Source organism: Simochromis diagramma, unplaced genomic scaffold, assembly GCF_900408965.1.
Source record: "Simochromis diagramma unplaced genomic scaffold, fSimDia1.1 OVJJ01000630.1, whole genome shotgun sequence".
Lineage (NCBI taxonomy): Eukaryota > Metazoa > Chordata > Actinopteri > Cichliformes > Cichlidae > Simochromis > Simochromis diagramma.
This window is the reverse complement of record NW_024386927.1, coordinates 704797-716413: the sequence shown is the minus strand read 5'-3', so window position 1 is coordinate 716413 and position 11617 is coordinate 704797. Positions and strand designations below refer to the sequence as shown.

The window sequence follows — 11617 nt, the reverse complement described above, 5'->3', positions numbered from 1 at the left end:
TATATAATAATCCAGGTGTTGTGTGTGTGGTAATGACTTACAGTCAACAGTGTGTTTATTTTTTGTTGGAGAAACATAATTCGAATGCAAGACATGCATGTGCACAATGAGAACTATCAGACTAGTGCACGAATGCTTTCTGCTTACTGCCCTTTAAAACTTTAGGCACTATCAGAGTTATAATTTAATGCAGAGAGAATATTTTGTGGTTGTGTGTCTCTGACGGCAGCCACAAAAACATTTGGACTTGGAAACTAAACACAGCTATGCACCCAAGCAGCGATGGTCTGTCGGTCGTCTCCATGAAACCTGACATTTCCTGTGTGTTTTTGTGTCCTCTGTCTTCTCTCTCCCATTTCACAGTTTGTGTGTGTGTGTTTGGGCATGGACTGGTTTTGGTGCACTGGAGGTGGGCTGTTTCCTGCCTTCTGGTCTCCACACACATGGTGTGAATCACACACCTGCTCCTGGTGACCTCTTTGGATTATTTTATAAGGAAGCAGCAGGCAGTCAGTCTTTGTTGCATGAAAACCGTGAAGCTCAGCGCCAACATTTGTTGAGTTTGGCACTTCTGGGGCAAAATGTCTCCATAGCACTATGAGATGTTCCTGCTAAAATCCCAATGGCTTATCCCTGACACATCTTTTGAACTACAAGCATGATATCGACACATGCAGCTTCTAGGCTCTGAAAGCAAAGAGAAAAAAGAAGGAGAGAGAATTACAAAACATGAACTGTTGGAGACTGGGATAAATTACACTCAGTGGTTCATTGGACATGACAGGAGTAAAAGAGGAATGGAAGAGAAATGCTAAGTGCATCATGGGAAGTCCTCCAGCAGCTCGATTGTTGAGAGAAGTGTAATAGAATGAGAGTCCCCCCAGTTTGCCTTTCAGGTGAAAGGTCATCCAGCTTTTTACCTTAAAAGTGATACAGATGGCTAAATATCTGCATGTGCTTGTGGTAATAGTATATGATCTTTAATTCTTAATTCTTAAGTCTAATTAATAAGATGAATGCGATGTAGTTGTGAACCAGTATGGTCCCCAGATGAAATACGTGAGCAGCAAAGTTTCTTTTTAAAATTTATAGAGTTTGTTTAAACGTGTGATCAATAACTTTTGATCTCTCTCCAGGTCCCGGCATCACTAAAGTAGGGAGAGCATAACTGACCAAGTGGGAGCAGCTGTCCTCGCAGCCACCCTGGCACTGCCCCCTTAGCGCATCCCCCTCTGCGATGGAGCCACACCACACCTCTGTCACAGTAGTTTGAATAATGAAAGTGTCTTTGACCGACCTGTGTGTGTGAGACTGTTGCAGGGATGTGAACAGATAAGAAATGTGTCTCCAGCCTTTGTTACACATGATTCTGAATATGAGAAATTATATTAAGTATGCTGTCATTGGTAAACACAGAAAAATAAGTCTCATATAATGTTACTGATAGTTAATCATCAATTTCTTAACACAGGTCAGAAGATAATCAGGTTGGACTATTATTATCAACACAGAAAGCCTCTATCAATAAAAGCCTGTTTGGGATAATACGAGACTCTGAGATATGATGATGAAGACTGATTTCTCTTGGACCACAGGGAACAGCAACAGCCTAACCTAATAGTAAAAGACAATGAATGTTAAAGTATTATACCTTAAAAGAATTACTGATAGATCATGTCAAATCATTTTCTTCTACTTATCCTTATCAGGGTTACAGGGGGGCGGGGCCTATCCCAGCTACCATTGGGCGAGAGGCAGGGTACACCCTGGACAGGTTGCCAGTCTGTTACAGGACTACCACGGAAAGATAGACAACACTTCACACTCAGATTCACATCTATGGGCACTAGAATCAGAAATTAACCTAACCCCACTAATTGCAGGTTGCATGTCTTTGGATGGTGGGAGGAAGCCGGAGTCCCCAGAGAGAACCCATGCAAACATGGGGAGAACATGCAAACTCCACACAGGAAGGCTTTACTCCTTCAGATGGAGGAGTCGAACTCAGGGCCTTGCTGTGAGTCAACACTGCTAACCAGTATGCCACTGTGCTGCCCTATTTTCTGCCCACCAAGTAAACACTCGGCAAAAGTGAGAAGGAAAAACTCCCTTTGAACAAGAAGCACAACCTGGCAAGGAAGGCACAGCCGTCTGCTGGAAGCTGGAAGCTGGTTCCACAGAGGAGGGGCCTGAAAACTGAAGGCTCTGCCTCCCATTCTACTTTTAAATACTCTAGGCCAGGGCTGCCCAATCCCAGTCCTCGAGAGCTACTATCCTGCAGCTTTTAGATGCATCCCTACTCCAACACAGCTGAATCAAATGGTTTGATTACCTCTTCAGCATGCCATCATGTTTGGCAAAGGCCTGACAACAAGCCATTCATTTGATTCGGGTGTGTGGGAACAAGGATGCATCTAAAAGCTGCAGGACGGTAGCTCTCGAGGACCGGGATTGGGCACCCCTGCTCTAGGAACAACAAGTAGGCCTGCAGAGCGAGAGCGAAGTGCTCTAATAGGGTGATATGGTACTACAAGGTCATTAAGATAAGATGGGGCCTGATTATTTAAGACCTTGTATGTGAGGAGCAGGACTTTCAATACGATACTCCCGGACAGACTAATAGTTAAACTGCTGGAAACTGGACTTCCTTCCACCACCTGCCGCTGGATCAGAGACTTCCTCTCAGACCGTGTACAGAGAGTTAGAGTGGGGCCTCATCTTTCCTCAGCCCCCAGCCTCAACACCGGCTCTCCACAAGGCTGTGTACTGAGTCCCCTACTGTACACTCTGTACACACATGACTGTGTTAGTTCCCACCCAGACAACACAGTCATCAAGTTTGCAGATGATACCACCATGGTGGGGCTCATCTCAGGGGGAGATGAGACTGCATACAGAGCTGAAGTTCAGAGGCTGTCAGATTGGTGTGTAGATAACAACCTGGACCTCAATACCACCAAGACAAAAGAACTGGTAGTTAACTTCAGAAGGAGGAAGTCCGAGCTGCAGCCTGTCAGCATCAACGGGGAGTGCGTGGAAAGGGTCTCCAGTTTCAAGTTTCTGGGTGTGCACATAGACACAGACCGCCAATGGAGCTCTAACACCTCTGCGGTCTTAAAGAACGCCCAACAGCGTCTCCGCTTTCTGAGAATCCTCAGAAAAATGGACCTGAAGAAGGAGCTGCTGACCGTCTTCTACCGCTGCTCCATTGAAAGTGTGCTGACGTATTGCATCGGTGTGTGGTTCTCCAGCTGCACCACAGCACACAGAAAGGCACTCCAGAGGGTCATCAATATGGCCCAAAAAATCATTGGACATCCTCTTCCCTCCCTGAAGGACCTGTACAGCACTCGCTGTCTCAAGAGGGCACGCAGCATCCTACGGGACTGCACACACCCAGGACACCGGGTGTTTAAGCTGCTGCCGTCTGGCAGGAGGTTCAGGCTGCTGAGGTCCCGAACAAACAGACTCAAGGACAGCTTTTACAACAGGGCAACAGCCCTGATCAGTGCTAACAGCTGACCTGACTGGCTACCTCCCTGGACTTTTTTAGGGGGGAGGTAACAATGTTTAAAACAATAACAATAATAATATTTATATTTATAACAAGGTGCAATAATAATTAATGTGCAATAATAACAGTGTGCAATACAAATACACTTATTCTTCTTTTTTATACTAAGTTAATATACTGTGTTGTGTTGTTTGTTGCGTTGTGATGTGTCGTATCGTGTCGTGTTGTGTTATATGTAGTGCCGACGTAGGACAGTTTTTTCCAATTTCATTGTACTACTGTACTATGTATGACTGTGCAATGACAATAAAGAGTTATCTTATCTTAAAATTGATTTTGGATTTGAAAAAGAGCTGATAAAGAGGAAATAAGCTCTCTTTTTCTAATCCCTGTAAGTACAAAACTCCATCGGGGGAGATACCGCAAGTTCTTTATGTTCCAGGTTATCCTCCTTTCAACTGTGCTCTGTGAAAAACATCACCAAACTCATACTATGTCCAAAACCTCCACATGTTCATCCTTCCAACTTGATCAAAGACTGTCTTCCTACGCTGGCACTGATCATGACTACCATGGCCACCTCTTTTCACTGGTACTTTCTTATATCTCTCAAAACAGCCTCTGTCACCGTCATTCTTAAAATCTAGAGTCCAATAACTTCAACATCAGCCTCGGTCACATAATGTCCCTCAGGGATCATTGGGCGACTTCTGTTATGTGTAGTTTATCTTTTTCCTCTAGGAAACATCTTCCATCGTTTTCATGTTTTTATGCAGACAACACACAACTATATTGTTCAATGAAACAAAGAACAACCAGCTCAAACTCAATGGCAATACAAGTGACGTTATTCTTATGACTTCTAAGGACTCACTTTTTAAAATAAAACCTTTTTGCTGTCTTGGTCATCAATGGCAGTCTCTACATCCGTTCCTCATTACCATCTGTCTTCAGCTGTGTGAGCTGCCTCTTGTAGCATCCACTGTGGGCCAGTAAGTTGTAGGTTTTCATGTAGTCAGTCCAGATGGCACTAAGCTTTGTACTGCCTGGTCTTAGAGTCCTGATGTATTGCTTCATTTACCAGCAGCTTTGCTGGATGTCTGACTTTGTGATGTGGACTAATTCTTGTTATGGCAGATGTACAATGCTTCTTTGTCCCAGAGTTTCTGCTTTGGGTGGGTCTGACATTTTACTATCCTTCCCTTGGAAGTGCGCTTACAATTTGGATGGGTCTTTGGAGAACAGGGTCATTCTTTTGGCTTTGTTGATGTAGCTCTGTGGCCAGATCTGTGAGCCTTTGTTTGGCAGTGTCTAGAGCTTCAGTTCCACAGTTAAACTTGATTTATAACAGTGTGAAGGTAACAATACTTACATGTGCTGAAGCTAGGAACAAGGCTAAGTTGAAGGGTAGAACCAGATGAGTTTAATTCTAAGGTGAGGACTGTGAGAAACTATGAACAACAGCTATGTAAACACTATGAACATGAACTATGGAGGTTAAATGAAAATAAATTAATCAAAAATACTTAACTCTCTGTGTTTGTGCATCCACTTTTGTGAACGCTGGTCTTAAATACAGCTGTCTCAATCAGTCTCAGGTGGTGATTCTGGGAGGAGCAGCGAAGGCTCCACCCCAAGGAGGAGAGCAGCCACTGTGGAAAATTACTGTGACTCACCCAGACCATGACAGTGTTGTTGTTTAGTGAATTCAACTGATTAAAGTAGAACTGCACTGAATTGAATTACAAAACATTTCAGCATAACTTACAGAAAAAATGTATATTCACCATCCACCCACCCAAATCTCAGTTGGCTAACTGAGAAGAAACTGTAGAGTAGATGGCACTCACTACCACAGACCGGTAGAAGTTCTGCACACAGATTACTGTACACATTAAAGGATACGAGCACCCTTAGAAAGTAGAGTCTGCTCATTCCCTTCTTTTATAGAGCACTGCTGGTCCCCCAGTCCAGTCTGTCATTCAGGTGAATGCCCAAGAACCAGCAGCTGTCCAGTTTCCACCTCCTCACCCATGATGTTGATGGGCCTAGTCACATTTGTTTTCCCTCCTGAAGTCAACCACCATGTCTTTTGTCTTGCTGATATTCAGAAAGAGGTGATTTCTTCGAGACCACTCCACAAGTTTCTCGCCAGCTTCTTGTACTTGGAAATTGTGTGTTAATAAAATGAGATGAATGTTTATCATTTGCAATGCAGTTTCCCATAAGGAAGCAATATGCAAATGTTGTGTGCATTCACACATGTGCACACACACAGACACAACACGCAGTTGATGCCGGGATATCTTTATTGAGCCTGTTGTTCTGAACAAATAAGTGCTGGAACAGTGAAGTGCCTTGGTAATGTTAGCAGAACGCCTTTTTTTAATTAAAAAACGTCCTGCATGAAGCAATGATAACAGCTATCTGTGTGAAGGAGATTAAGTGGGAAATGGGGATTGTGTAACAGAGTAGGTCACTTTCTTCACTGTCTGTTTTAGTATATGAATATTACAAAACTTTTCATGAATTATCCAGAATTATGCAGTAAAGTGGTGAAAAATCGTTATGTGTGTTGTTTGATGTGTACAGTGTTATTTAAATTAACCCTCCCGTACTTTATATTGAACTAAATCACTGAATTATTCCATTTGAATGTCATGTACCTGCAGAAAAAACAAATAGAGCAACAAACTGAGACTATTCTACGCATTTATTTGTGCCAGCACTGCACCTCCAAATCTGACTGAGTGGTGATCGTTATGGAGGGTGGGGTTCAGGTCGTGCCAAACGCCTCTTACGTTTTCTGTCTTATTACACAGTGACGTCGTTGCCACTAACTACTTTAACACCCCGCAGTGCATCCGGACACAGCTCTGCACCCAGCTCTTTAAATTGACGATAGTAATGGTATTTGTTTTTCTCGCTAAAAGGCGACACACTGCACTTCTGTCATTGTCAGCAGACGGAAGATACAGCGCCGATTAGAGGAGCGACCAAGCAGTGTGTATGTCTTTTGTTGATTGGCTGAACCGTGGCCACTCTTCCCACAGCCTGCCGCTCACGGAGCTGCGCGCAGATATATTGAGTGCACAGACTTGAGCCAGTCCAGTTTCACAGCCCGCCGCTACTCCCAAGGGCACAGGACGAGGAAATCTCCGAGCGGCTTTATTTTCTGTTAAAGTAAAGCAGAGGTAAGATAGCGAATACTTTTTTTAAAGTGATGCACCGGTGCTTATACTACCCACTATATCTACAGCTAGTAATAAATCATAGAGAATAAGGCACATCACCTGAAGGCGCACTCCCTTTGGGGAACTCTCACAGTTTGCGTTACGTATTTGCCACATTTTTTTTTTAAATATTTTTTAATTGTCACTGCTCATAAAAGGTGGCATTATAAATTGCTACTAGTTCGTTACAACCAGTAGTATCAGTCGTGTACTTGGTACTCAATTGAACATTTGTCTGAAAATGATTAATTTTAAAATTAATTTTTTCCTCTCTCCCCTCATTTCCGTACTTAGACCATGGCTTCCCTCGCATACAGCAGTTGCATGTGGATGATGGTTCTGGGCGTTTGTGTGTCACTTGTGGTTGGAACAGACTGCGGGAAGGAGTGTGCACTTTGCGTATACCATCTGCTGGGACAACAGTCTGGTTTCTCATCAATGGTAATGTCACTATATATTGTTTTGTTTATATTTCTTAAAAACAGACAAATGAATAATTCATGAATTGTAATCAGCAAGTTGACAGTGGCACTGTGCCGTCTGTCCACGGTCAGTCGGATTGTACTTTTTATACAAGCCATTAGTCAGTTTTTCTTCTCCCCTGAAAGCAGTTCATTTTGTCATAGTTCATACAAAACATGTAAAGTGACATTTACAGTGTTCAGCGAACATATTACGACACAACTTCTTGCCTTTGCTATTCTTTTGTACTTTATTCTTTTCTGTTCAGTTTTCTATGCTGTTTTTTTTTCTTTACTAACTAAATTTCTGCCTCTGTTTTCCGTTTTTATTTCCCTTCTAGTTTCCATAGCTTTCCTTTTCACATTTGTAGACTCAGTTATACCAAATTAGACAACAGTCGTAACTGTAATCTCTGTGGGATTTCAATCCATGCCATTTTTTCTGTATATTATGTTATTCTCGCTCCTTGATTTGATTTAGTCTTTTCCTCTTTTCACGCCTCCCTTTTCCCTTTCAAATGCCACTTGCAAGATCTGTTGATGGCTATAATATTGATCTGGCATTCGAGTTCTTCAAACTGCAAATGCATTTTATCGTTTCCCTGCCTTTTCTTTCCATTTAAGACCTCGCACTCTTTTGTTTTATATTTGTCTAATATTTGTATATATATTTGTATATTTGTTTTAGGGTTTTCTCAAAACTGAAATAATTCAGACGCTGATGTTTCAATCACTTTGAGTATGCAGCATATGCAGTTACAGATTTCAGCCTTACGTGCTTCATGTTGAGACACAGACAACTTAAAATATTGACCAGAGAAATAAAAACTATGTTTGGAACATATATTTTGCATTGTTTCATATTCTAATAAGACTACTCCATATCATATTTTACATGTGAAAGAATTTCAAATCATTTAATTAATTATCAGTGCGTTTAGTATATTTAAATTACTTCTTACTTACTTCATTCTCTGAATGTTATTGGTATCTACTGAGATCTGAATTACAGAACCTTACATTTTGAAGAGGCACTTACACTGTTTTTATATTATAACAAATGTATGTGTATGTGTGCATATATATACATATAATGTACATTATTGTCTTTAGAGGAAAATGGATAAATATGTATTAGGTGCTAATATATTCTAATATATTCTAATATATTCCCAATTCAATTTTCAGTCTTCAAAAGCAAACAGCACTGAAAACTAACCGAGGCACAAATTCTCCCTACATGCTATCGAACATTTTTTTCGAGTCAACATATCTGTAATGACTCTACGAAGTGAAATCCAATCATACCAAGAGGTTACGTGCAGATTATCCTCAGTGTGCAGCTCAAGGGCCCAGCAGTTGCATTTATTATGACTATGTTCCTTCGCTTGGAGTTAAATGAATTCATAACTTAAGCAGGTTTATATTAGATGTATCTGCTACACTCATGACAGGTGAGGAACAGATGAGACGTCTTGTGGAAAATGTATTGTTAGTAGTTAAAGCAATCGCTAAGACCGTGGACCTGTTGTAATGTGTTCTTGTTGATTGTTTCTCTGCACTGTTGAGTTTATGCCTTTGCTGTCTTATCGTGACACAGTTTGTGTCTTTGTGTGTCTGTTTGTGTCAGCCTCTCTTCAGGTTCAGTAACATTTCATTAGGTAACAGTGTCATGGTTTAATGAAGAGGGAAAATAAAACAACAGTAACAGCAGAATAAACCATTAAGGGAAGACTGAAAATCATTCATTCTTATATTATTATCATTTGTCTGTGACAAAAAAGTAAAACAACATGAAATTCTTTTCTATTTCAATTCTTCCAAACAAGCACAAACTGAATTAGAAATAGAGAAACTGTTACATTTAGTGATCACAGTCTTATCACATATAATATATAACATGTGCAACAAGCTCAGGCTCTAGCTTTCATTCAGAAAATAAACTGTTGCTATATATTGCCAAGAAATTGTTCGGTAACCTGTCTTCTTACCAGCAACTTTGCTCAGGGGTTAGATTGCCACTAACACTCAGATTATTCAACATGTGTCCAGCATGTCCTCAGAGCTTTATGTGCTGCCCTGAGCAGATGTTGCTGTTACAAAATCTTGGACTTCAGGTGGAATTTGGTGTGGATATTGCATGCTGTTGTTCTCTTAAAATTTACTTTTGTTTCTTTTCTTTTTAGAAATTTTAATTGCTTATGCTGCCGTCTTGACCAAGACGAGAACTTAATGGGAATCTTGTGGCTAAAAACAGGACAAATAAATAAAAAATAACAAGAAAAAAAAATCTTGGAACAGATTCTAAAAGTCAATAATGGGTCTTATTATACCTCACCTTTTAAAAATACACTTTCCATAAATACTTTTCTGATGTCTAGAAGTTGTCGTGGTACTTTACAAAATGAAAATGTATCATTGTCACTTGTGTTATTAAAAAGGACAGAAAAAGAGCTGTGTAAGAGGTAGTAGCTTTATGAGTAGTATAGAGCCGGAATATAACTTCTGATTATAAAGGAAGACAGAAACATTTGAACAGTTGTTCATCATTATTGATAGTTTATTGATGTTTTTGAAGAAAGATGGTTCAGCATGGACTTCTAAATGAAGCAGTCGTTTATAGTGTCCAGCTCAAGCTGAAAACTGATTCAAATGAATACTGAACTGGATAAAACAGCGAGTTGTACTTGGAAGCTATTGCATTTATGAAAGACTCGATAGCAATTTTGATTTTTTTTTCAGACATGCTCTCCTCAGTGTGATGGTGGGTTGGACAGCCAGAAGCTGCGCCTGTGCCAGGACTTACTGCTGGAAGAGGAAGGCCGCATTCCAATGGATGCTTACCCCAATGAACAGGTGGCGCAGGAAGCAGAAGGTACCCTGAACACTGATGATGAGTTTGCAAGATCACCAGAACAACAAATGTCCAAGAAGTATGGTGGATTCATGAAACGCTATGGTGGCTTCATGTCTCGCCGCTCATCCTCTACAGAGGGCTCACTAGAGGAAACCAGAAACCAGAATGATGAAGAAAACCTCCACCTGGACATCCTAAAGTTCCTTAATACAGAAATTGGGCGTAGCAATAAGGGGGTAGATCAGGGAGGTGAGGTAGTAAAGAGGTATGGAGGTTTCATGCGTCGGGCTGAAGGGGAGGTTGCGCAGGGTGACCTGCTAGAGGCAGTGTTAGGCAGAGGCCTCAAGAAACGCTATGGAGGGTTCATGAGGCGTGTGGGTAGACCTGAGTGGCTGGTGGACAGCAAGAATGAAGGGGTGATGAAACGAGCTTCGGAGAACGGTGGTGAGCTACAGAAGAGATACGGTGGCTTCATGGACTAGGAGAGTTATGACACCCCAGTCCCTCATCCGTCCAACCTTATCAAGTAATTACCTTGTTATCAGAACTTTTTTGGTGTTTGTGTAAGTTGCCTGCCCACCTATACTAAATTAAATCTCATCTTCTTTTGCATAATGTGCTGATCTTTGGTTTGACTGGTCCATGTAATGATATAAAGAAAAAATATGAACATGCACTGTTCAAATGTACACAAGCTGTTATTCGGTGTTTATGTTTTTCATGACAATATTATTTATTAAAAGAATATGTTAATCAACATGTGTGTGTTCACATTATAATTTCACAAACTCTGACATGTTTGAGTTTATGTGTTTGCAGGCTCAGAAAAGAAATCAAGTGCTCTCATTTAAATATGCAAATATTTGCTGCACATCAATAAAGACAAACAACTTATGACTGGCTGCTATTGTAGTTTCTATAATAGTGATACTGTAATAAAAATAAAATATAAACGCTACAAATTATATAAAAAATGACTAAGGGTATATAAAGAGTTGTACACGTGTGTTTTAATCGTTTTTTTTTATATAAATCAAAATTTAAAAGCAAGAATAGCTTATATTGCCTGTGGGTTTACCTTTCAGTATACACTGGACTTCAACACACTGAACAAATAAATCCAATGTCAACACTGTTTTCAAAAAAGGTAAACGCGATAGTTGTTAAACCTTAATCCAGTCACAAACCACAGAGCAAGTGTCAGGACATTAAAATCTGAGTGTGTGGAGGAAAGTGTAGTTCTTACAGACGAATGGGAAACATGTCTAAAACTAAGAGCCAGGATTCAACCTCAGCCAGGCAGAAGCTGAATGGGTAGGCACCACTGGTGGTGGTGCCTGGTTTTAGAGGCTGTATATCTGAGTGTCATCAGTGTGAAAGTGGTTTTTAAAATATACACTCAAGTGTGCATTTTAATGCAATGAAAATGTTTTCATACACAATGAAAACAGCATTATATGCAGCTTGGAACCCTGAGGTATACCACAGGTCAAGGGGGTAGTGTTAGAAGACTCATTTCTGACAGAAAAGTAAATGCTGACAGAAGAAGAAC

The 11617-nt window shown here is 40.7% G+C and overlaps 1 protein-coding gene across 1 annotated transcript; it reads left to right on the top strand.

Annotated features, from left to right (window-relative positions):
• Window positions 1-6406: 6406 nt before the first annotated feature.
• On the top strand, window positions 6407-10969 carry LOC120736739 (proenkephalin-A-like). Its single transcript, XM_040037026.1, has 3 exons — window positions 6407-6708; window positions 7042-7188; window positions 9951-10969. The coding sequence occupies exons 2-3, from the start codon at window positions 7045-7047 to the stop codon at window positions 10545-10547; spliced, it is 741 nt and encodes a 246-aa protein (XP_039892960.1). The 5' UTR covers window positions 6407-6708; window positions 7042-7044; the 3' UTR covers window positions 10548-10969.
• The last annotated feature ends 648 nt before the right edge of the window (window positions 10970-11617 follow it).